The sequence below is a fragment of the Bos taurus genome, chromosome 26, assembly GCF_002263795.3.
Source record: "Bos taurus isolate L1 Dominette 01449 registration number 42190680 breed Hereford chromosome 26, ARS-UCD2.0, whole genome shotgun sequence".
Lineage (NCBI taxonomy): Eukaryota > Metazoa > Chordata > Mammalia > Artiodactyla > Bovidae > Bos > Bos taurus.
The window spans coordinates 24234286-24260327 of NC_037353.1; the positions used below are offsets into that span (position 1 = coordinate 24234286).

At 53.2% G+C, this 26042-nt stretch overlaps 1 protein-coding gene across 7 annotated transcripts in view; it reads right to left on the reverse strand.

Moving 5' to 3' along the window:
* The window catches only part of SH3PXD2A (SH3 and PX domains 2A), a 249288-nt gene that overhangs the window by 72980 nt on the left and 150266 nt on the right, over nucleotides 1–26042 (reverse strand). For 6 of the 7 annotated variants that reach the window (XM_059882031.1, XM_024985923.2, XM_015460723.3 and 3 more), the window contains one exon: nucleotides 13709–13737. In XM_059882031.1, coding sequence (XP_059738014.1) covers nucleotides 13709–13737 — 29 coding nt within the window. Of the gene's footprint in view, nucleotides 1–13708; nucleotides 13738–14219; nucleotides 14269–26042 lie in introns of those variants that run through there. The other variant, XM_059882033.1, reaches the window with a different exon arrangement.

Below are 26042 nucleotides of genomic sequence, written 5' to 3' on the forward strand. Positions count from 1 at the left end.
GCAGCTGGGAGGGTCAGGAGTGTGCAAGCTCTCTGGGGGAGCATGAAGTTAACTCTTTGGCACCACAGCTCTGGGACTCTGAGGGAAAGCCAGGGAGGAGACCAGTGCTCAGAGAGCCCTGGCGTGGCTCACTGAGCAAGTGTGGGAAGGTGGGGCCACTTCTCAAGGTCCCCCTGGTCTTCACCTGTGACTGGGAAGGGCTGCTCTTTCTTTGCCCCTGTCAATCCTGGTCAACCATCAGCTGCGAGGGAGACCCAGTAGATGAAGATTCCCTCCCCAACAGAGACCCGTCTGTCAGTCAGGGATTTAATGAGCCCTTCCTAGTGCTGGGCCCCTGGCTGGGTGGGTTGTGGCCCTGGAATCTTATGGAAACAGGGCACATGGCCCCCAGGAGACCACTGGAAGCCACAGTCCTCCTAACAATAAATAACATGTCAGAGGGGGCCTTTGGTCTTTGGGGCACGTTCTCTCCAACTTAGGCACGTGTATTATTTTATAAATCAGAACTTTTTAAGCTTCAACAACTTTAGTGAATGAGTGACCATCTGCAGTGGTATCTCTGAAATAGCACCACCCAGAAGGTATCGGGGGACACGGAGGACGCACCCCAGTCCAGTGGCAAGGACGTGGCACGCTCTCACAGCCAATGCTGAGCCTTCCCAGATGCCTCTGCAGGCTGCTCTCCCTCTCCTCCGGGCTGACTCATTGAAAACCTCAGGGAACCAGGGGTGGAAGGCCTCACTCAGCACCCCACCCCCAAGCAGATCTAAGCCTCCCCGGGGGAGGCTCCCTCCATCACCCCGCCTCCCATCGTAGCACTCGGACACCACACCGTAACTGCTGTTTACTTTTCCATCTCCCAGACCCAACCAGGACCCAGGCCTCAGGATGCCCACCTCAATATCCCTGGGCTTGGACCACAGGGCCTGGCACAGAGGGGATCCTGAGATGTTCACTGGACAAAATCTACATGACAGCCACAGCCAGTGCCAGGGAATCAGCTCTAGGTCTGGCAGGAACACCTAATCGTAGGGAGCCTGATACCAGCATCCATCGGGAAACTCACTTCTTATCAATCTAGCTAGCCCTTGAGGGTTCCTCCACCCCCACCTCTGGGAGAGCCGCCATGAGTGTCGGCGGAGCCCTGGGCTTAGAGCAGAGAGGGCAACTGAGGTCACTGAAGAAGTTGAGGAAGGGGCCCTCTTACTCAGAACCCTGTGACCAAATGCCAGGGAGGAACTGACAGAGGGCTCTCAGAGCCACTGGACTCCAGGCAGGGATAGTGTGTGGCCAGGCCATGCGGACCAGGAGGCAGGCAAGGAGAAATTGCCTGACCCGGACAGATCCGGGACAAAGGATGTTAAAATCTGCCCTGTTTGCGAGGTCTCCCCAGGGGAGCTGATGCCAACAGAGACAGTCTTAATTTGGCTTCTTGTCACTAGCTGTCATCACAGCTTTGCAAGGACTTCACCCTGCTGCCTGGAACAGTTATGTACCCAACCCTGACACACTGATCCAACACTCAGGGAGCCTAAGGTGGCCCAGGGCCAAGGGGTAGACCCTGGATAACAGGAAAGGCAGACACCTGTGGGGGGCTTTTCCTACACCACTGTATCCACTAGCCAAATGCAACATCAGGAGGAAGCATCTTGAAGAGGATGAGCACGGGGAAGTGAAGGGAATTTTTGACATGGCTCGGTTTTCCTGGTACAAGAATCCAGTTCTAATGTTAACAAAATCCATCTTCTTACCAGCTGCTTGGGTCACATGTGTCGATGACAAGATCCAGGGGGCAAAGCAGAAAGAGTTGGGGAAAAACACTTTTTTTCCTCGCAAAAGTCTAAGTTTCGCTGAAACGCTGGAAAACTTTTCTTTGCCGCCACATTTCAGGACTGACCAATTATAAAAATGTCACGAGCCAACTGAGTTACACACGCCACATTTCTGTTTCTAAACAAAGTAAAGTTCAGATCAGAAAAAGGTGCTAACACAATAAGTAATGCACATTTCCCCCGAATCTTTGTTTTTCCACTGGCTTTGTCGTTACTGGAAATGTTGCCTCTTTTGTCACATGTTTATAAACCAAAAAGCCCAAGCGGGGATTGGCTGGACCACAATGTAGGCATCTCTTCTCCTGAAGAAGAAGACCTTGTGGAAACAAAGCTGTCCTCTTAACTGCCCCCACCCCTCACCCCAGGGACATGGCCAAATGCACCCTCCAGGAGCAGCCCCATTGAGTCACAGTCCACCCTGGGGGTCCAAGCCTTCTGCCCCCTCACTCTCTGCCTACCCTGAATATGGCCATCAACCCATATGGATGACCCATCCCAAATTGAACCCAGCCTGGATCTCGGGGTATACCTGGGGAGCCCATCAAAGCTGGCTGGTGTTTCTGGGTAGATCTGGGTCTGAGAATCTGTGCTTCAACAAGCAGGCTCAGGACTCTCAGCGCACCCCTGGGCCTTAGCACATGCTGTCCCCTTCCAGACCATCTTCCCATCACCCCAGCAGGAGAGGTCAGCTGACAGGCCTGAGGGGCAGAAAGAAGCCAAGCAAGCAGGATGGAGGGGATCAAGGCTACCCACCCGCTAGTTGCCTCACTTCCCAAGTGTGAGATACGTACTCCCAGGATTCGGGGAGCCCTCCCCTCCCCCACCCCTGCTCCGTGTGTCCAGGCCAGTAGGGCAGTGGGACCACACTGCCTGTGGCCAGACACACACTTTCTCCATCACATCACTGCCACATAGGCTGGCGGTGGAACTGCCAAACCAATCGGCCTCCTTCATTCTCAATTAGTTGGCTTTGAACTCCAGGGGTGACATCAGGCTGGGGACCCAGAGCCACACAAATAAAAATTATTTAAAAACACCAGCCTGGGTGAAATGCGCCAGAAGGCAATGCCTTCACGAGACACGTTCACTCTTGGAACAGGCCGTCGGAGGGTGCCAGGAATGTCTTGGCCGTGTTCTCCAAGCAGCCTGGGCCTTTCTCCCTGAGGATGGATGGCTTGGGCAGAAAAGAAAGCTTTGGAAAAGGCTTGCTGATACACTCTCCCAGGTTTCCTTTCCAGACACATCTCCTGCCCTCTCGCTCTTCCTAGCTCTTCATGTTTGTCAGGCTAGACAACCTCTTCTTCCCTCAAACTTTCAAACACATCCCAGACCCAGAGTCCTTGCTCAGACTGAGCTCTTCTACCAGGAGTGTCTGGCCCCCTCTCTGCTCATACCCACCCCTTCCATCCTCCAGCAAGCATCTCCAGCCCCTCCCCTCTTGGCTGCTGCCCGCCCCCCCGCCCCCGCCCCCGCCTCAGCCCCTTCTGTTTGACTCCCATGCATCACAACCCATCCTGGCCCTCATTCATCAATGAATCCCCGGCACATCCTGCTTTCTCAGTTGAGCTGTGACCTCCATGAGGCCAGGAACCAGTAATCACTTAAAAGAAATGAAAGCCTCCAGGGGAGGACTGAAAGCTGCAGTCATCTGCTTTGTCTCTGCCCCCTCCCTCTGTGGCTGGTAAGCAGGGCCAGCTGGGGTCTGAGAGAGGCTGGCCCTACTCTGCGTCCTGGGGTGGGCTGGGGGTGCATTCATCCCAGGGGAAGACGAAGCACCAGAGGCTTTTATAGACCTGCTTTCTCTGCTTCACCCTGGCCCTCCTCACACCCCTGCCTCATTCCAGGATTTGGTGGGAGTGCCATGAGCAGGAACCCAGGTTCTGCCTGCCCCTCCCCTTGGGAAGGCAGCAGCCTCTCTCTTAGTCACTTCCTCTGTCAAAGGAGGGCAGACTACCTTTTTATAGTAGTCAGAACCTACAGGCAGGTTTTGCTTTAAGCCAAATACACCGTGAAAGTGAAGTCGCTCAGTCGTGTCCGACTCTTTGCGACCCCATGGACTGTAGCCTACCAGGCTCCTCCATGGGATTTTTCAGGCAAGAGTACTGGAGTGGGGTGCCATTTCCTTCTCCTTATTAAACACCAAATTCATACAAAGAGAAATGAAGGGATACTAGTCACAGCCTGCAAAGGGACCCTTTACCTCAAGAAGAATCTCTTGTGCCCAATGGGTTCCCTCTATAGATACCACAGTGGGGTTGGGGGCTCTCTTGGGGCAGGCCCTCTCCTAGTCTGTGGAACTCCTGCCAGAGGTCTCCAGAGCCCAGTCCTGCTCTCTCTGGATTCCTCGGGTCTCAAGAAGGAACTGACTTCAGTGGAAAGAGGTTTGAATCAGAAGAACCAGATTTGAATCCTGTCCACTCGGCTAGGTGACCTTGGTGACCTGGACCTACCTCCCCTGGTCTATAAAAGGGGGATAAGACCACCTGCCCAGGCTATCAGGAGGCTGGCTGGCAGCCACGAGATGGTGCACACACAGCCTTCCCACTCTGAAAGGAGTCTCCTGCAGGAGGTAAATGCCAAAGTCAGTAGTCCCTCCTGTTTAAGAGCTGCTCCTACTCAGAAATGGCTTAACCCTTGGTGTCTCTTGCACCTGACACTTCCCATGTATTAACTCCTATCCAAGCCTCAGACGACCTGTTGAAGTGCTATCATTATACTCATTTCATAGATGAGCAAACTGAGGCACAGGGAAGTTAGGACTTGCCCAAGACCACGTGGCTGGCAGAGCTGGGACACAAAACTAGGTGTTCCAGCTCCAGAGCCTGTCTTAACTCTACAGAATATTCTGAGACTAGATTCTGTCTCCTATGAGGCCAGGCCCTTGGCTCACAGGATGAAAATTATGCTTCAAGCCAGTCCTTTTTAACTCTGAAATCCCCTTGCTTTCTGAACCTATCGATAATTAAAAGAACAACAATGGCGGCTGCTATCATTGGGAGCATGCTATGCGCCACCCCCTGCTAGTTCAATCCTTACCATTCATAGAGGCAGGCACTATTTTTACCCCCATTTTCCATATGGAGGCATGAGGTCAGAGGTCAAGCAGATTGCCAGTCACAGAGCCAACACGTGGCAGGACAGGAGCTCAGACCCCGACCGACACCAAAACAGAAATTCTGAAGTCCAGGTGACACGCTTCTCTGTCGTCAGACTACAGTAATATTGATCTCGTGAACTCCATCCAGTGATGCAACCTGTGTGGTACTAAAATGGAAGCTGGGTGAGCTTGCCAAGGTTCCAAGGAAAAGCATAAAGTAAACAGGATTTCACGAGGAGCATCAACACTGACCTAAAAGAACAAACTTGCAACACACTTGAGCAACCTCATTTGCATTTAGATGAGCAGCAGCTCATCACAGGACTCCTGGGTGGGATGCCGCCTCAGACACAATCCCAGGGCCAGGATGATCCCAGAGGATCCATGGACGCCTGCGCCCCCTGGTGGAACTTCCTAGCCACCGGAACTGGAGCCAGGCAACCTACTAGAAGGGTGGGGGCCCCAGCCCATCTTTTCAGGTCTGAAGAGAACGCCCTGCTCTAGGTGGGTGGGTGGGGGGATTGGGGGATGGGGGTCTCCTGCAGCAGTGCTCACCTGGGGGAGGCCAATCACCGACTGGCCCAGCCTACTGCTGGGCACGGCACAAAGCCCTCTAACTGCATCACGCCCTCGAACCTTCTGCACGTTCCTGCAGGTGGCCGCTACTCCATTTTCAAGGGCGTGCCCATCACTCGGACTAGGCTACGATCCCCAGTTATCCAACCACACACTCATGCAGGAATGGCTCAGGAGGTATTATGCAGGGGTGATCAGGTTCAACATTAGCTGGCTTTCACGGATGTTACACTTGATACTCTGAGGGGCCCTGGGTCCCTCAGCTGAAATGCTTTAATGGGCAGAGCTGAGGTGTTACTGCAGAAGAAATTTCACCTGTGGACTGCAACCCCAGCCTGCTCTTGGGTTTCGGACTTGCCTGACTGGCCCACAATTGCGTAAGCCAGTTCTTTGCGTGAAATGTAATATACAGTGGCTCCTATGGGTCTGGCTTCTCCAGTTGAATCCGGCCAATACAACAGAAGAGGTGAGGGCATGGAGCTCTGGTGGAGATCTGCCCAAGGTCACGGGGCTGCGAACGGGACCCAGACAATCTGGCATAAGCTACCCCCCACGGCCCATGCTGTCCTCTGCTGCTGTCCTTGCCCCCTCGTTGCCGGTCTCCCCTCCTTGACCATCTCTACTCACTGGTCACAAAAAACCGTTCTGAGAGCTAAGGCAGATCATGTCCCCTCTCCTCAGAACGCCTCAGTGGCTCTTCATCTCTCTCACCGTGAAGGCCGAAACCCTTAGAAGGTCTGACGCTGTCTGAGCTGCTGCCCCACTCCCACATCTCTGCTCTCCCCCCAACACCTTGACCTCCCCTCCACTCCCCCCCAGTCACAGGCCTCCTGGCCATGCCTTGAGCAGGCAGACCAGCATGCTCCTACTCTGGGCCTTTGCACTGGTTGTGCCCTTGGCCTGGATGGCTCTTCCTTGGGTAACCATGCCACTTCCTTGCTTCCCTGTCCAACAGTATATTGTTGTCTGCACAGTTCATCACTAGAGTGGACTGCAAACCCCTCAAGGGCAGAAAGGCACATTCCAGTCACCTCAACACTTTACTGGCATACAGCTGGTGCTCAATAAGAGCAATTGCAATAGCTGGTCTCCAAACAAGCTGTGCTGGGTCCTGCTCCCCAACCTGTGTGCAAGTGCTATGTCTTGACTTGGCAAAGCCCCAGCTCTCTGCCCCTAATCACCAAAACTCCTCCTCTTTCCAGACAACATCCCTGACTTGAGGCCACAGCAACTCTCCTTCCTGACCTGCAGGGTCAGTTACGCGCCCAGGCCTTCTTCTTGAATGGTGCTGCCATTCAACCAGCACCAGAGGTTCCTGCTACCTGTGCGGGCCCTGCAGCTAGGTCTCTGCTTTCAAGGTGGTGGGACACAGATAACACAAGAAAACCCACAAGGTAATGAGAGTGTGGTCAGTGACATGCAGGGAAGAAGCAGGGTGACCTGAGGGGGGCAGCTAGATAGTGGATGATGGGGCAGCTTGACTGAGCAGAAATCTTAAGGGGCCAGCCACGTAGAAGAACAGGGAACAGCATTAAGGCCAGGGGGAACAGCAAATGCAATTACCATGTGAAGAGAATGAGCCTGCTGTGTTTCATGAATGGAAGGTGACGGGCATGACAGTGCTGGGGTGGCAAAGAGGGGGCAGGGGTGAGGGTAGAGCCCAGGGTGGGATGGTAGGCAGGGGCCATAGCACACATAGCTCTCTGGGATCAGGGGTTTTTCTGGGTGGGTAGAAAATCCTTGGAATTTAAGCAGAAAGGCACATTCAGTTCAGTTTAGTTGCTTGGTCGTGCCCGACTCTTTGCAACCCCATGAATTGCAGCACGCCAGGCCTCCCTATCCATCACCAACTCCCAGAGTTTACTCAAACTCATGTCCATCAAGTCAGTGATGCCATCCAGCCATCTCATCCTCTGTCGTCCCCTTCTCCTCCTGCCCCCAATCCCTCCCAGCATCAGAGTCTTTTCCAATGAGTCAACTGTTCGCATGAGATGGCCAAAGTACTGGAGTTTCAGCTTTAGCATCATTCCTTCCAAAGAACACCCAGGACTGATCTCTTTTAGAATGGACTGGTTGGATCTCCTTGCAGTCTAAGGGACTCTCAAAAGTCTTCTACAACTCCACAGTTCAAAAGCATCAATTCTTCAACGCTCAGCTTTCTTCACAGTCCAACTCTCACATCCATACATGACTACTGGAAAAACCATAGCCTTGACTAGATGGACCTTTGTTGGCAAAGTAATGTCTCTGCTTTTGAATATGCTATCTAGGTTGGTCATAACTTTCCTTCCAAGGAGTAAGCATCTTTTAATTTCATGGCTGCAATTACCATCTGCAGTGATTTTGGAGCCCCCAAAAATAAAAGTCTGACACTGTTTCCACTGTTTCCCCATCTATTTCCCATGAAGTGATGGGACTGGATGCCATGATCTTAGTTTTCTGAATGTTGAGTTTTAAGTCAACTTTTTCACTCTCCTCTTTCACTTTCATCAAGAGGCTTTTTAGTTCCTCTTCACTTTCTGCCATAAGGGTGGTGTCATCTGCATATCTGAGGTTATTGATATTTCTCCCAGCAATCTTGGTTCCAGCTTGTGCTTCTTCCAGCCCAGCGTTTCTCATGATGTACTGTCACAGAAATTAAATAAGCAGGGTGACAATATCCAGCCTTGAAGGACTCCTTTTCCTATTTGGAACCAGTCTGTTGTTCCATGGCCAGTTCTAAGTGTTGCTTCCTGACCTGCATATAGGTTTCTCAAGAGACAGATCAGGTGGTCTGGTATTCCCGTCTCTTCAAGAATTTTCCACAGTTTGTTGTGATCCACACAGTCAAAGGTTTTGGCATAGTCAATGAAGCAGAAATAGATGTTTTTCTGGAACTCTCTTGCTTTTTTGATGATCCAGTGGATGTTGGCAATTTGATCTCTGGTTCCTCTGCCTTTTCTAAAACCAGCTTGAACATCTGGAAGTTCACAGTTCACGTATTGCTGAAGCCTGGCTTGGAGAATTTTGAGCATTACTTTACTAGCGTGTGAGATGACTACAATTGTGTGGTAGTTTGAGCATTTTTGGTATTGCCATTCTTTGGGATTGGAATGAAAAGTGACCTTTTCCAGTCCTGTGGCCACTGCTGAGTTTTCCAAATTTGCTGGCATGTTGAGTGCAGCACTTTCACAGCATCATCTTTCAGGATTTGAAATAGCTCAACTGGAATTCCATCACTTCCACTGGCTTTGTTCATAGTGATGCTTTCTAAGGCCCACTTGACTTCACATTCCAGGATGTCTGGCTCTAGGTGAGTGATCACACCATCGTGATTATCTTGGTTGTGAAGATCTTTTGTGTACAGTTCTTCTGTGTATTCTTGCCACCACTTCTTAATATCTTCTGCTTCTGTTAGGTCCATACCATTTCTGTCCTTTATCGAGCCCATCTTTGCATGAAATGTTCCCTTGGTATCTCCAATTTTCTTGAAGAGATCTCTAGTCTTTCCCATTCTGTTGTTTTCCTCTATTTCTTTGCACTGATCGCTGAGGAAGGCTTTCTTATCTCTTCTTGCTATTCTTTGGAACTCTGCATTCAGATGCTTATATCTTTCCTTTTCTCCTTTGCTTTTCACTTTTCTTCTTTTCACAGCTATTTGCAAGGCCTCCCCAGACAGCCATTTTGCTTTTTTGCATTTCTTTTCCACGGGGATGGTCTTGATCCCTGTCTCCTGTACAATGTCACGAACCTCAAACCTCCGTCGATAGTTCATCAGGCACTCTATCTATCAGATCTAGTGCCTTAAATCTCTTTCTCACTTCCACTGTATAATCATAAGGGATTTGATTTAGGTCATACCTGAATGGTCTAGTGGTTTTCCCTACTTTCTTCAATTTAAGTCTGAATTTGGCAATAAGGAATGCATGATCTGAGCCACACTAAAATGGACTGGAATGGGTGAATTGAACTCAGATGACCATTATATCTACTAGTGCGGGCAGGAATCCTTAAGAAGAAATGGAGTAGCCATCATGGTCAACAAGAGTCCAAAATGCAGTACTTGGATGCATTCTCAAAAACGACAGAATGATCTCTGTTCATTTCCAAGGCAAACCATTCAATATCACAGTAATCCAAATCTATGCCCCAACCAATAATGCTGAAGAAGCTGAAGTTGAACGGTTCTATGAAGACCTACAAGACCTTTTAGAACTAACACCCAAAAAAGATGTCCTTTTCATTACAGGGGACTGGAATGCAAAAGTAGGAAGTCAAGACACACCTGGGGTAACAGGCAAATTTGGCCTTGGAATACGGAATGAAGCAGGGCAAAAGCTAATAGAGTTCTGCCAAGAAAGGCACATTATATGTCCCATATTTGGAGGAGTTCACTCTGTGGCGTGGAGAAAAGCGTGGCGGGGCAACGGTGGGAGCAGACAGGCTGAGGAGGAAGCTGAGGTCCTCTGAGGGATGAAGGGGGCTTCTAACAGATGTGATGGTGGAGGTGGGAGAAGGGAATGGGTGTGGAGGGCAGGTGAGAGGAAGGGAGGAGTCAGGGATGACTTCTTGATGCTGGGCTTGAGCAACAGGGTGGGTGGTGGGAGGAGGAAGATGCGAGAAGGAGCAGGTTCCATGGAGGGAAGGAGCAGAGATAAATTTGAGGCTACACTGTCTTCTGGGTATCAAAGTCTCCAGTCCTGCCTCCTCTGTGAGGCTGCCCTCTGTCTGAGCACTTTCTTCCTGTTCACTCCACCCTCCCCAGGTCTGCCTGGTAGTCCTGGCTCTGTGCTCCACAGAAGATCCCTCCAGGAGATCCTCCAAGGGTGAGCCGGGGCTTTGGGGACTACAGTGTGATGAGAGGTGGCCAGGAAACAAGCATTTGTGTTCTTTACGCAAACATCCCTGACTGGAGTCACCCTGGGAAGCTTCGTGAGCTTCATCACAGAGTGAAACCCCAAATGTGAACACAGACCCCAACTTGGCCACAGACTCCAGGCAGCCACCTTTGGAGACGTAGCTTCTCATTTGTGAAATGGGAATCCCATGAGCCACCATGCAACGTGGCTCTGAGTAGGAAACGAAGAAATAGATATATAAAGTAGCCAGTACATAGTGAAAGTGAAAGTGAAATTGCTCAGTCGTGTCTGACTCTTTGCAACCCCATGGACTATAGCCTACCACACTTCTCCGTCCATGGGATTTTCCAGGCAAGAGTACTGGAGCAGGGTGCCATTTCCTTCGCCAGAGGATCTTCCTGACCCAGGGATCGAACCTGGATCTCCCGCATTGTAAGCAGACGCTTTACCGTCTGAGCCACCAGGGAAGTCCTCCACTACACACTAGATGCTCACTAAATTATAATAGTAGCTAGCACTTCAGGAGAACTGTCCAGGGTGCAGGCAGTGTTCCAGGAAGACTTATATATATATATATAGAAGTTTATGTAATTTTCATTATAACCATGAGCTGTGTATTAGTCAGGATTCTCCAGATAAATAAAACAGAATATTGACAGAGAGAGAAAGAAGAGAGGGAGGAATTGGCTCTTGTGACTGTGGGGCCTTGATGAGCCCACAATCTGCTGGGGGTATACATATAGGCTGGAGACTCAAGGAAGAGCTGCAGTTCAAGTCCAAAGGTGCTGGCAGAATTCCTTCTTGCTTGGGGGAGGTCTTTCCCTTAAGGCCTTCAACTGATCGGATGAGACCAACCCACATTAGGGAGGGTAATCTGCTTTACTCAAGGTCCACTGATTTAAAAGTTAATCTAATTTAAAAAACATCTTCACAGAAACATCCAGAATAATGCTTGAGAAAATATCTGGGCACCGCAGCCTAGTCAGGTTGACACAGAAAATTAACTCTACAAGGTGGTAAGAATAGTATCCCCTAGTTTACAGAAGGTAAGGCAGGCACAGAGGGTAGGAGGAACGCCCAAGGTCTGAAGAGCCAGACTCTAAACTCCTGCCGTCTGGCTCCAGAGCTGACTCTTTTAACCATGACAGTAAGTGGCCATTATTATAAGCACAGCAGCATAAATTAAATTTCTCCATCCATCCTTTTCCTGGCCTGAGAGTGGAAGGCAGAGAAACCGGGGAAGCTTTCCCTGGGTGGGGCCCTGCCTTGCTTAGGAAGCAGCACAGACTCTGAGGCTCAGAGATTGAGGGCTGGTAGGTTATCTGGGCCAGTCCACAACTCTACGGAGGAGGAAACTGAGGCTGAGAGTAGAGAAGGGACTCACCAGGGGGTCCCAGGGCTTCAGAAAGTGATGATGACAACAATAAATCATGCTTTTCCAGCAGTTACTGTCTCCTAGGGACTTTTCTGCATTAACTTCTTGAATCTTCTACATGTGAGACAGAGAGCATCATTATCCCTGTTTTTTTAAGGAACGAGGAAACTGAGGCAGAGAAGTCATGAAACTGGTGCCAGAATCTCAGCCCAGGCTCAACCAATCACTGCATCTCTGAGATTCGGGGCCGGTTTCTTGGGGAGGAGGGGATGTACCTGTGTGCTAAGTCACTTTGGTCATGTCCAACTCTTTGAGACCCTATGGACCATTAGCCCTCCAGCCTTCTCTGTCCATGGGATTCTCCAGGCATGAATACTGGAATGGGTTGCCATGCCCTCCTCCAGAGGATCTTCCTAACTTAGGGATCGAACCAGCGTCTCTTAAGTCTCCTGCATTGGGAGGCGGGTTCTTCACCCCTAGCACTACTCCCAGGCTTGCCCCTCCTTCCCAGTTCCCCAACCTGGGGCTCTGGCTACAAGGGACCGGTGAGAAGACGCTGCAGTTCATGAGGCAGCCTCAGCCTCCTGTTCACGGAGGAAATGCCCTGCCGTACAGCGGTGTGCACACCTGAAACACCCCTGCCCAGGTGACAGGCATGTGTGCGCATGTGTCTCATCCCACAGCTGGACACAAGCACACATGCCAACCCACAAATGGATACATGCCAACACACTGGCACACACACCTGAACAAGTAAACATCCTCAAGAGCACACAACTATGAAACCCCACGTGAACACACACGACTCCCCCCAACACATGCCCCCTATACAGGACACATCTTTCCTCATCCCAATTAACATATAAGCAAACACGGATACACACAAACCACACTCAGAAACACACCATGCAATCACAGCTACCCCGATTCACAGCCCATCTTTCACACACAGGCATGTTCCTCTACTGATCCAGGGGTCAAAGCACCTAGACACAAGTACCTGCCCACAAGGTGAGCCGCTAATGTGAGCCATGGATTCTTCCACACTTCCCACACCCCAAGGGCCAGAACTGCCCCCCTCGGCTGTCCACCCCCACAACTCACCACCCCCATAAGTAGGAATAACACAGATCGTTCCAATCCCTTCCCTACCCGGCAACTCCCAGTACACACTCATCCCTAAATACAAGGGACCACCCTCCCCCAATTAACTGCACCGCCCACGTGCAGGTACTTGCCCAGTTCCTCCCCCGACCCCCTCTCCCCCCGCGAGAATCCTGACCCCAGAGGGCAGCGCCCAGCACACAGAGTCCAAGGACTTGCTCTGCCGCTCCCTGTCTCCACCCCCTTCGCAAACTCGGGGTGAGCCCTGGCACCTGCCGGGCCAATGCCGGGGCGGGTCAGTGTCCTACCACCTGGTCTCCGAGGGCCACCGTGCAGAGCCCCCACCCCCGCAGCGTGGACCAGGCGCTCACAGTCCGGGGAGGAGGGGCAAGGCTGCTCCTCAGGCGTTAGAAACTCACAGTCACTCGGGCACGATCCCCGCCCCCCCACCCCGCAACGCCCTGCTCCTGGATCTCACCTTCTCACGGGGGAAACGCAGCATCTCTATTAACCCTTCCGTGGCTGCCGCACCGCGGTAAGGACCCAGGGAGAAATCCCAGCAGTGCCCAGCAGTCGGCCGCGCAGCCCCAGGAGGAGGATCCGGCTGCACACGTAGCGCGGATCTAGGGGGCTTAGGCCCCCCACTCTCCATGCACCCACTCCCATCAGCACCGGGGAGAACCCGAGGGACGCGGAAGGAGGAGGGGGTGCGAGTACCAGAGGTCTTAGGGGGCAGGAGCTGGGGATGGGGGCAACAGAAAGGGAGCAGGACCACGGGGCAGGCAGGCGAGGACAAGCCCCCAGAAAGTCCCCCGCAGGGTCAGAGCGGCGCGTGCACGAAGCGGGAGGGAAGGTTGGAGGGAAGAACGACCGGAGGCTCCCTTACCTGATTTCCTCTTGGAACTGCCGTAGTCTCTGAAAAAGAAGCAACAACACACAGACATGGTTAGGGTCGTGCGGGGGCGCGAGGCTGCTGCGCTGCGGCTGCAGGGCACTCGCGGGCCGCTGCTCATGTGATTCCCGCTGCCGGCGAGCCGCGCGCTCCGCAGCCGCACGCACTGCGCGCCGCGCCAGCCCGCGGGGCCCCCGCCTGCTCTGCCTCCCCTCCGGCCGCGATCGGCCCGCCCCGTCCCGCCCGGCCGTCCGCACCCCGCCCCGCCCCGCCGCGGCTCGGTGGGCCACTCGCGCCCTTTCCCAGGCACCTTCCCCCAAGCTCGGATTGGGGAGGACGAGGCAGGTTTCCAAGCACTTCATTAACAGGGAAACTGAGGCCCCAGGGAGTGGTCGCTAGAGCCCAGGCCCTGCAGCGCACCGGAAGCCTGCTTCCCCACTCCTGCCAAACTTTCCCTCCCAGTGCTTTGACCACTCAGCCTTTAAAGTCACGATCGAAATGTTACCTCCTTCACCTGTCTTGCCTGACATCCTCCCCTTGCAGGCCCTGCAGTAATTATAGATTTGTGTGACCCTTTGAAGGAAGTCCGCCCCCACCCATGGGTCCCTGAGGTCACAATGTGCCTTGTTCCCTCCAACTGCACCCCTTGGCCAGGCAGTGGTGATGGACGAATAGGGACTGTAGGCTTAATGCTGACCTTCAGAAAGGCTCAGGCTGGGAACCGGAGGATTCAATAGGGGGTAGGCAGAGCATACTGCAGGAGAAGGCAATGGCACTCACTCCAGTACTCCTGTCTGGAAAATCCCACGGATGGAGGAGCCTGGAAGGCTGCGGTCCATGGGGTCGCTGAGGGTCGGACATGACTGAGTGACTTCACTTTCACTTTTCACTTTTCACTTCCATGCATTGGAGAAGGAAATGGCAACCCACTCCAGTGTTCTTGCCTGGAGAATCCCAGGGACGGGGGAGCCTGGTGTTGGACGCACAGAGTCGGACACGACTGAAGTGACCTAGCAGCAGCAGCAGCAGCAGCAGAGCATACTGCCAGGTATGGTGGCTAAACTTCCAGTGAGCACTGGGTTCAAATCCTGTTGCTAGAAATAACTGCTGGAGGACCAGAAGTATGTAACAGATTGTAACCTGCCAGGCTCCTCTGTTCATGGAATTTACCAGGCAAGAATACTGGAGCAGGTTGCCATTTCCTACTCCAGCTGATCTTCCTGACCCAGGGATCGAACCTGAGTCTCCTGCATAGGCAGGCAGATTCTTACCATGTGTCACCTGGGAAGTCTGTTAACAGCTTTACCTGCCCTGGTCTGCTCCAGCCTGGAGCCTGCTCTGCCCGTGAGCAAGGAGTTAACCCAGACTCAGCCACAGGCTCCCTCCCAGTCCTGCCCCCACTGCCTTCCTGCCCCTGCTCCTGCCTTTGGCCCCTCCCTACACCCTTGCAAAAAAGTAAAATGGCTCTCTGAGGAGGCCTTACAAATTGCTGTGAAAAGAAGAGAAAAACAAAGGAGAAAAGGAAAGATATACTCATTTGAATGCAGAGTTCCAAAGAATAGCAAGGAGAGATAAGAAAGCCTTCCTCAGTGTTCAGTGCAAAGAAATAGAGGAAAACAATAGAATGGGAAAGACTAGAGATCTCTTCAAGAAAATTAGAGATACCAAGGGAACTTTTCTTGCAAAGATGGGCACAATAAAGGACAGAAATGGTATGGACCTAACAGAAGCAGAAGATATTAAGAAGAGGTGGCAAGAATACACAGAAGAACTGTACACAAAAGATCTTCACAACCCAGATGATCATGATGGTGCGATCACTCACCTAGAGCCAGACATACTGGAATTCGAAGTCAAGTGGGCCTTAGGAATCATCACCACAAACAAAGCTAGTGGAAGTGATGGAATTCCAGTTGAGCTATTTCAAATCCTGAAAGATGATGCTGTGAAAGTGCTGCACTCAATATGCCAGCAAATTTGGAAAACTCAGCAGTGGCCACAGGACTGGAAAAGGTCAGTTTTCATTCCAATCCCAAAGAAAGGCAATACCAAAAAATGCTCAAACTACCGCACAACTGCACTTATCTCACACGCTAGTAAAGTAATGCTCAAAATTCTCCAAGCCAGGCTTCAGCAATACGTGAACCGTGAACTTCCAGATGTTCAAGCTGGTTTTAGAAAAGGCAGAGGAATCAGAGATCAAATTGCCAACATCCACTGGATCATCAAAAAAGCAAGAGAGTTCCAGAAATACATCTATTTCTGCTGTATTGACTATGCCAAAGCCTTTGACTGTGTGGATCACAACAAACTGTGGAAAATTCTTGAAGAGATGGGAATACCAGATCACCTGACCTGCCTCTTGAGAAATCTGTATGCAGGTCAGGAAGCAACAGTTAGAACTGGACATGGAACAACAGACTGGTTTCAAATAGGAAAAGGAGTATGTCAGGCTGTATACTGTCACCCTGCTTATTTAACTTATATGCAGAGTACATCATGAGAAATGCTGGGCTGGAAGAAGCACAAGCTGGAATCAAGATTGCCAGGAGAAATATCAATAACCTCAGATATGCAGATGACACCACCCTTATGGCAGAAAGCGAAGAACTAAAGAGCCTCTTGATGAAAGTGAAAGAGGAGAGTGAAAAAGTTGGCTTAAAGCTCAACATTCAGAAAACTAAGATCATGGCATCCAGTCCCATCATTTCATGGGAAATAGATGGGGAAACAGCGGAAACAGTGGCAGATTTTATTTTTGGGGGGCTCGAAAATCACTGCAGATGGTGATTGCAGTCATGAAATTAAAAGATGCTTACTCCTTGGAAGGAAAGTTATGACCAACCTAGACAGCATATTCAAAAGCAGAGATATTACTTTGCCAACAAAGGTCCATCTAGTCAAGGCTATGGTTTTTCCAGTAGTCATGTATGGATGTGAGAGTTGGACTATAAAGAAAGCTGAGCGCCAAAGAACTGATGTTTTTGAACTGTGGTGTTGGAGAAGACTTTTGAGAGTCCCTTGGACTGCAAGGAGATCCAACCAGTCCATCCTAAGGGTAGATCAGTCCTAAGTGTTCACTGGAAGGACCAATGTTGAAGCTGAAACTCCAATACTTTGGCCACCTGATGTGAGGAACTGACTCATTGGAAAAGACCCTGATGCTGGGAAAGATTGAAGGCAGGAGGAGAAGGGGACGACAGAGGATGAGATGGTTGGATGGCATCACCAACTCAATGGACATGAGATTGGGTAAACTCTGGGAGTTGGTGATGGACAGGGAGGCCTGGCATGCTGCAGTCCTTAGGGTTGCAAAGAGTCGGACATGACTGAGCGACTGAACTGAATTGAACTGCACCCTTGCATCCACTGGTCCTCAGGGGAGCCTCTAAGACAGGTCTATTAAATGCTCAGGTAGGGCTGGATGGTGATCTATGTGGAGACCAGGGGAAATGCTCGTTTCCCTGGGGATCAAAGAAAATGCCAATTGCCCAGCTTCAGTCGAAGCGAACTGGTAGCTAGGTCTGCTGGCTGGAAAGAGGGAGTCTACTGGAAGAAAGGACAGCAGGTTCACTGGGAAGGGAATCACCTTCATAGACTCCCCAAGACTCCAATCCTGGGAGTCTAGGGGGTGACCTGGGCTTTGAGGCCATTTGTTAAGCTTCAAGGAGCTTTGCCTCCACAGCCTAGGATAAGCCCCTGTTTCCTAGGTTCGTAGGTTTCCCACAGAGGCCTGTGAGTAGGAATGCTGGGGCTGAGGCCCAGGAACCTCCATTTCTGATACCATCCCCTTCCCCCTCCCCACCAGCCCTCTTGTTTGAGAACCTCCTCAGTATCCCAAGCCTCTTTCAATCCTCACGTCCACACTAAGGAGGTTCTATCATCCACACCTTACAGATGAGGTTCAGCTACTGCCCAGGGTCATCCGAGCTGGGGAAGGGCTGTGGTTTATGAGCTCCCCTGCCCCCATGAAACTGCATCACGGATGGGGGATAACGGGGAACCTGCTGAATCTGTTGCCTTCAAAAGGCAGGTGGGAGAGTTCCCATTTGCCCCTGTCCCTGGCCCATCAGTCCAGGAAGGGCAGAGCCAGGGTCAGCTCTCTGGGGCAGAATGGAATGGGGAAGACTCTGTGTAGAAGTGCCTGGCTGTGACCACTGAAGCTCTGCCGTGGGGAGAATTCCCAGTGAGGAGGAGGAGAGTGTTATATGGTGGCTACCTCCAGCCCAGCAGACTTGCATCTCCCAAAGAGAAACTTTGTTTCTCAGGCCTTATTGCCGGGTAGGGCCTGAGGAAGGGCAGAGAGTGGAAGGCCAGGATCAGCTCCCCTCCCCTGCCCCACCACCTCCCAGCTGGTCCTGCAGGAGAAGCCTCTGGCCCGGGGACCACAGTGGCCCACTGCCCATCCCCTGGCGGCCAGCAGACCAGATGGGGGGCGTGGCTTCCTTGCAGTGATGGCCATTGCATTGTCCCCACTCTGTTTGTGCAGCTGCGCTGCCCATGATTCTCTTTGAGCTTGTCAACAGCCCCCAGGGGGAGACAGGCAGGTCATCACCGTGTGATGGGAGCATGTCGAGGCTCAGGAGTGGGAGACGGACATAGTTCATGGCTGCTGAGGCCGCTCTGTGCCAGGCCCCATCAGCGATTCTCAACCTGAGCATTCAACAGGGTCACCTGGGGAGCCGGAGTTACAAGTTCAGACGTGGCCCCCACCCCTGAACTGACGAACCTAGTGTCTGCATCCTGGACGAGCCCCCAAGGCTGCCCCAGTGTTGGTTGAGAACCCCAGGCCCAGCACAGGCTCCGCTCAATCACTGAAATCCCTGTAGGCAGCAGTGGTGCCAGGGGGCACTCCAGTCCCTGTACCACAACCTCCACTGGGACTCTAGCCACCCCCAAGAAAATCTTGCTTAGTAAGAACAATGAGCTTGCGGTGCCAAAGAAGCTTCCAGACAGCCCCTGCCCGCTCCCCTCAACCCACCCCAGCCAGCCTGTCCTTCAAATAGAGGATGAGCCCTTCCCTTCAAGGACTCCTGGGTCCTGTGGTCTCCTTTTTTGGGCAGGTGAGGACAGCAAAGCTTAGAGAAGCTGGACAACATGTTCAAGGTCACACAGTGAGTAGGTGAGGCTGGGGATGGAGGCTGGGAACCTGGCCTTCTCTGGGTCAAGACCAGATGCTGCCACCAGTGGGTGCAGGGGAGGAGGGCAATGCCAGCCCTAGGGGCCTGAGAAGCACATGGGTTAATGGGGTGGAGGCTGAGGCCCTGGCATGGGAGGCCCAGGCTGGGGCTGGATGGTGGGACTGGCAGGCCTAGGACTCCTTCCACAGGGTCTGGCCTCCAGCCCGAGTAGGGGCGGCCCTAATAGGAAACCTCTTGGAGGTTTCCGGTTGGGCACCTTTTAGCAAAGCCATTTCATATTTTTAGCCATTGAATGTGCTGAGAAGCAGCTTAGATATCCAGTGGCTGGGACTCCCCCATCCCTCACATACCAGGGCATGGGGCGGGGTGGGGAGAGGCAGGGATCTCCCACCTCCTGCTGCCCTGCAATCAGTCCTGGCCTGGGCAGGACAGCAGACCCTCCGTCAGAGTCCAGTTTCTCACCAACTTGAGACCCCCTCCCCACCTCCCCTCTTGCTCAGTCCTTGCCCAGAGCTGGTGCTGACAGCCCCCACGCCCCTGGCAATTCCACTCCTGGTAGGTCACAGTCTAGCCTGCTTCCGACTTGCTGCTGAATCACCATCTCCCGCGGAGTCACAGGAAGGGAGAAAGGGAGGGGAGGCGAGGCTGGCGTCTCCCTCTAGCGCCGCCAGAAGCTAATGTAATTGAAAAGGCCTCCCAGGCTGTCCTGACACGGCTCCGTCAGGCCACTCGGCCTTCTCTGCAACTGGTCCGGGGGTGACCAAGGCCACAGTGACCAACCATCCTGGGCAAAACTGGGACACAGGACTTTCAGAGCCCAAACTGGGAAGGTCACAGACAAACCAGGATGGTTGATCACCAGATGGTGTACAGGTCAGGCCTGGCTGGAGAAAAAGGGTGGGGTTCCTCCAACCCAGCATCACACCCTTCCCTCATTTAAACAGGGGACTCCCCCTCTGCAGCCTCTGTGATATAAACAGTTCACTTAGGACGTTGCTGTCTGCAGCATGAGGGAAAGTGCTGGAAGCAGATTCCAGTTCAACTTTCTGCTACTTGCTAGCTGGGTGGTCATATTGAGCTACTTACTTCCTTTACCTTGAGAACCTCTATTTCTCTGTGTACAGAAGGAGGAGAGTAGCTGTAGCAACCCGTTAGGATTTGGGGAGCAGGAGACACAGTGTTCTTAAAGAGGTCCACATGGAGCCCGGCACAGAAAATGCTACAGAAATGCTTATTTTCTCACCCCTGGCCCTGACCCCACCTCTGTTGCTACCCAAATGGCAAAGTCCTGTTTGAACTTGGACCCTGCAGAACCCCTAAAACCAAAGGCAGGGACTTCTTTTTCAGGACCCCACCACGATGCTGGCGGCACAGTACCACGCAGAGGCGAGTCCAGACTACTCTGCAGTTTCAGGCTTTCAGACACCAAACCGGCAATGGTGTCTGTCAAGTGCCGTCCACAAAGGGAAAGCCTGTTTGTACACACAATGTTTGAATAGGGCTTGTCTAGAAACAGCCACATTTTCAAGGTGACACTGATCCACAGGAATTGGCAAACTCTGGACTCATGTATTGGAAAGCATCTAACCTCCAAGGAGTGGCAAATGCTCAGAGCCCCGAACCAAGCGATGATCATGCTAAGGGCACTCAGAAAGGCCAGCTTTCCTTTTTGTTCTTTCATTTCTCTTGGTGAGACATGCTGTGCTCCTTCCCCGGACATTCCAGGGAAGGGGCTGGTGCTGGATACAGAAAAGAGGGAGAGGCTGCAGTGAGGGGGTGGGAAAGGCATTTAGCAGGTCCTGTGTCTGGGCCACCTGTTTTTGCACATGCTTCCCCTCCCTTTCTTGAACAGATATTTGCCCTGCAGTGCTCTGAAGTGGGCAGAGGTGGTGTTAATCCGTTTTATGTATGACGAGATTGAGGTCCTGAGGGCTTAAGTGGCTGGCCGGGGCTCATGAAGCTCCACTGACATCCTGACCCAGAGGGCTCCCCACGTCGAGGTCCACCGGGTACTGGGGTGCAAGGAGAGGACGCACGGGCAGGAGAAGCAGGCTCTCAATGGGGAAAGGAGGCAGCCATCCTGCCAGTGAGGGTTCCTGGAGTGAGAGGCAAAGCCAGGAAGAGCCCCCGAGACAAGGGAGAGACTAGGAGAGAAAGCCCAGTCAGGCGGACCGGCTCTGTGGAAGGATGCTGAGTCCCCACCCGTGGCATTCTGAGTGCTGCAGGGCTGCGCCCTTCCCTGCCTACTGCCCCTTCCCCCTGCCCTCCCCCTGCACCGTTGCTCCTGTCAGCGAGTGCCCTGGCAAAGGAGGACATGCACGCACTGCCAGCCTGATGTTCTTACCCCCTGTCTGCTGGCTGACATTGGCTGTTTGGCCCAGGATGCCTGTCTGCAGGGCTGCAGCTGCTGGGAACTGCAGGTTGCCAGATGGCTGTCGGTGACCTTGAGAGCCAAGCGGTCTTGGGGTCGTGGGTGGGACCTGGATCATTGGATCATGGGGACGGTGGTGGGGGCGGGGTGATGGTATGCAGCCCTGGCTAGGGGAGTGACGTGGAGCTCTTGAGGTGTGCAGCGATGGTTCTGACTGCTGTTACTAACCAGTAAGCACTTTGTGGCTCCTGCAGGAGGCAGCCTTGTGAAGGCCTGAGCAGGTGTGGGAGAAATACGCGACTTGTGCTTCTGGCCTGCGAGTCTGGGGTGAAATTAAGGGAACAAAACTAGCTAGCACAGTAAGAAAGGTAACCTTCTGAGACAGCCCATGCTGAGAGTCACAGGAGAGGTTACCCACCAGGCGCAGAGGAGATAGAGATCCCAGGGCTGTAGGACATCCAAGGTGGCTTCCTGGAGGAGGAAGCTGTGAGCTGGGCCTTGGAGGAGCAGAGGAGTTTGGATCCATGGAGAGGGTAGAGAGGGGGAAAGTTCAAGAAGCAGGAACAAGGAGCTCTGAAGAGGAGGAGCTGAACTACTGGGGAGGGTTGGTGAGCAGAGGGACAGGCAGGGAAAGGCCAGGCTAGGGCTGGGGGGAGGGGGAGACCGGAGCAGGGAAGGATAGGGCTTTGAAGTCCTGCTCCCAAATCTGGAAGGTTTCAGAATGGAGCAGTGATAGGGTCAGGGCCTGGCTGGGGGAAGGCTTTTTGTTAAGAGGCTGAGGTGGACAGCTAGGGGGCGGGCAGGAGAGGCTGCGACGACTCTGAGCCTGGATGTCCACACCCCTTCCCCACCGTGCACCCCCACCCCTGCTGATTCTGGGCCTGGCTCTGCCCTTCCGTGGCTGGTAGACCTGGGCAAGACACTTCCAGCTAGCGCTTTTTGAATGCCAGGTTGCGACCCACGAGCGAGTTCTGAAACCAACTCGGTGGGTCCCCACCAGCATGTTTAAAAGGTAAAACAGCCATCTCCAAACTTTTGGACCCCAGGGACTGGTTTTGTGGAAGACAGTGTTTCCATCGACAGGCAGTGGGGGGCAGGGGGTGTCTGCCACTCACCTCCTGTTGCGCAGCCTGGGGGTGGGTGTGGGTGGTGGGTGGGTTGGAGACCCCTGAGGTAGAAGAGGCAAAATGATCTTGTCACCCAGAGCTAAGATGAAATACGATTCAGTGAACCTTGGCTTCAGATGTCTGTCTACTCATCCCCTTGTCTGTCTGTATTGGATGGTGATGTGAAATTTCTGATCATGGCAGAAAAAGGTTTAGAAACACCAACCAATTCTCAAGCCCTCAGTTTCCCCATCCATGTAAGGGGGCCTCTCTGACTGTCCTCAGGAGCTGTTAACTCTTCTTCGTAAAGCCAAGACACTGAGACAGCAAATGTGACTCCAGAGGCCGAACGAGGAGGATCTGGAGAGCTGCAGCTTTCCACCCCGCGGAGCCCCAGCTGGGCTTCTGTGTTGGCTTTTGAGAGCCCTTGCACGGAATGGTGTTGAGGGGCAGCGACCTCTAGGGAAGACAGACGGGGGTTGGCGGGGGGCATGAAGCTGTTCTTTGCCCCCATGTGTGCCCTGGTCTAAATCATGGCACTGAGGGCCCTTGTGTCCAACAAGAATCCATCCTTTCTCCGCAGGGCCTGTTTGCTCCAGGGTTCTGAGAATGGGCCCCATTGTGCCATGTGGACAGTCCAGAGAGGCCGGAATTCCTGCCCCAGGCGAAAAAGCTGAATTCCTGGGGAGGGAAGAGGTCCCCCCCCAACCCCAGGCTGTGTCCCAGAGCGGCCCATGCCAGGCGATTGCAGACCCAGAAACCTCCAAGGTCTTGTGCTAGTCACTCGAACGCCCCAGAGGGTCTCTTTCGCTGCTTTGTCCACAGCAGAAGGACAAAGCCCCATCTGTCTGTCTGTCTCCTCAGGAAGACTGGACTCACCACTCTGGCAAAGGCCCTGAGCATGTCTCCAGCCCAGGGACGACTCCAGGCCTCCAGCAGAGGGTTGGGAGTGTGAGCGGGCTCGAGCCTGGTCCAGATGGCACTTTGTGACAGAGGCAAGTTTCTTAACCTCTCTGTATCGTCATTTGTCAAAAGGGATGAAATTAGAGCCTACATCTGCCGTTGTTGTGGGGATTACCTGGGATCATGCTCAAAGCTCTTAGAGTGGCATCGGGCATGTGGGGCCTGGCCAACACCCTGGGTTCACGAGAGGGGCTGGGTTTGGAGTGTGGGCAGCAGCCAGGGTGGAGGAAGTGTTGCCTGGCCCCTCACCAGCATGGGCTTTGGAGGAGCCTGGCTCTGTTGTCCATGGTGCCAGCTCAGGACCGGGAAAACAAAGAGTGTGTGTACTCCCGGGTATCCCACCCAGATGTGACTGCTTGCAGTCTGTGGAGGAGAGGGAGAGTGGGGAACGGTGAAGGGGCAGAGTCTATGATGGGGTTCCACCATGACATCCCCGGAGAGAAGGGCAAGGAGGGTCTTCCACGTTTGGAGGCCTTCCCTGTCTCTCTCCAAGTGCATTTGTCTATCCATCCATCCATCCATCTATCCATACATCCACCCACTCATCCGTCAGTGTCTTAACTGAGCAGTTACTAGGGACACAGCCTTGCATCTGAGCAGAAGTGGTGGGAAGCACAGTTCTGCCCTCACAGGCCATACCATCTAGTTGGAGACACAAGACAAAAACCCAGCAAAAGAAAACATGCAAGTCACCCTGTGATTAGGTGCTACAAGGCCTGGTCAAAAGGACATGTTGTGGGGATCTTCCCTGGAAAAGGGAGGTCAGAGTGGGTTGAGGTGGGTGGGGAGGTCTACCCGGAAGGGGAAAGCCTACAGCTACCTGTGAAAGATGGATATTTAGAAAGAGCAGAGGCAGGAAGGAAAGCTGGAGTGGAAGGGATGATGTGAGCAAAGATGCAGGGATAGGAACGGATGTGGGATCCTGCATGTGTGTGTGTGTATGTGTGTGAGCATGTGGCCTCTGGGAGGCTGAATGCCTGGGGGGACAGGACATGCAGCTGGGGCTGGACCGCAAGCCAAGGAAAGTGGCTCAGACTTTAGAAGAAGGAACCCAGAGGCGATGTTTGTAACAAAAGACTTTCCCCTGGACAGCGGTGACACCAGCTCTGAGACTGAGAACTGGGTTCCCACCTGGTTCTGGTTCTCCCTGTTCAGGGAGCAGGATGGGGACTTCTTCAGGAGACAGAGACAGCTCCCAAGCTGCCATGGCCCTGACTGCAGAGGTGCATTGTTTTTGTGTGTGTGTGCGTGTGTGACAGACACCGGGGGCCCACTGCTGAGTACACCTCCGGCTTGCTCCTTGGCTGTGGGCCCCGCACTCCCCAGCCCTGGTCTAATTTGGAGCCGAGGTTGGAAAGTTGGGAGCTTGGGCCAATGGCTTCCTGCTTCCCACGGAGGCCCAGGAGCCCGTCCAAGGCCCAGCTGTGCCTGTTCCTACCTTGGCCGCTGTGGGAAAGAATGCTCAGAGGAGGGCCCCGAGCCTCTCGCAGGCGCCTGGCCCACCTGCACAGCCTAGGAGGGCAGGGGGTCTCGGAGCCTGCATGGTCACCTGAGACAGCGAGAGAACCGTCTCCCAGGTTTTCCAGAACTCTGTATCACAAATGTGTGAACACCGCGCACTCAGCCGTGCCCGGCCCTGTGACAGCTGCTTGATGTTGTTCCTGGGGCAGGTGCCTTAGGCCCCTTTTACAGATGAAGCTCAGACCGCTTAAGTAACTTGCCTGGTGCCACACAGCTAGCAACGAGGAAGCACAGCCGCAAACTCATGGTTGTCTGGGCCCACAGGAATCACTCGCACCTCCAGCCGTCTCTAGTTTCTCACAACCTTCCACGGCCTGGGGAGGGCCAGCTTGTTCAGAAAGCCCACTGATTTTTGACCTCCGATGGCCCCGAGTGTCCCAGTTTGGCCCCCGACACCTAGTACTGCCCTACCTGGAGCTGCCTGATGGAATTCCCTGTGATCACTGATGGAAAGGGCACCCGCAGTGCCCAGTACGGTGGCCACCGTAGCTGTCGAGCACTTAGGAGCTGCCTAATGTGATCCAAGAACTAATTATTATTATTTTTTTGACCACGCCATATAGTTTATGGGATTTTATAGTTTACGGGATTCCCTGACCCGGAACTGAACCCAGGCCCTGGCATTGAAAGCCCATTAGCCTAACCATCAGGGGACTCCCCAAGAACTAAATTTCTAACCTTGAAAAAGTGAAAGTGTTAGTCACTCAGTTGTGTCCAGATCTTTGCGACCCCATGGACTGTAGCCCGCCAGGCTCCTCTCTCTGTGGGATTCTCCAGGCAAGAATGCTGGAGTCGGTTGCCATGTCCTTTTCCAGGGGATCTTCCCAACCCAGGGATTGAAGCTGGGTCTCCCAGATTGCAGGCAGATTCTTTACCATTTGAGCAACCTAATTAAAATTAAAGACACCAAGCTGGACCACCCAGCGTGGGGTTCACGAGACCTAGGGGACAGCAGCCCTGTCTGTGCCTCAGTTTCCTTGACTGAAATAATCAGGGTGCTAGACTGGGCCCCACATGACTTCTGCCCAGAGGCTTCCAGCTCCTGGCCCCGGCCAGGCCAGGGTCCTCCTAGCTGCTGGAGGGGCAGCCTGGGAGCCCTGAGTACTGGCTTCCCGCTCCAGCCCTCCCCCAACCAGCCTTCCTGTCAGCACCGAACCTGCTCTCTCTCCTCTGGGTCAGCCTGGCTCCACTACAGCAAAGTCACCATTCAGCAGGACAGCCAAGGC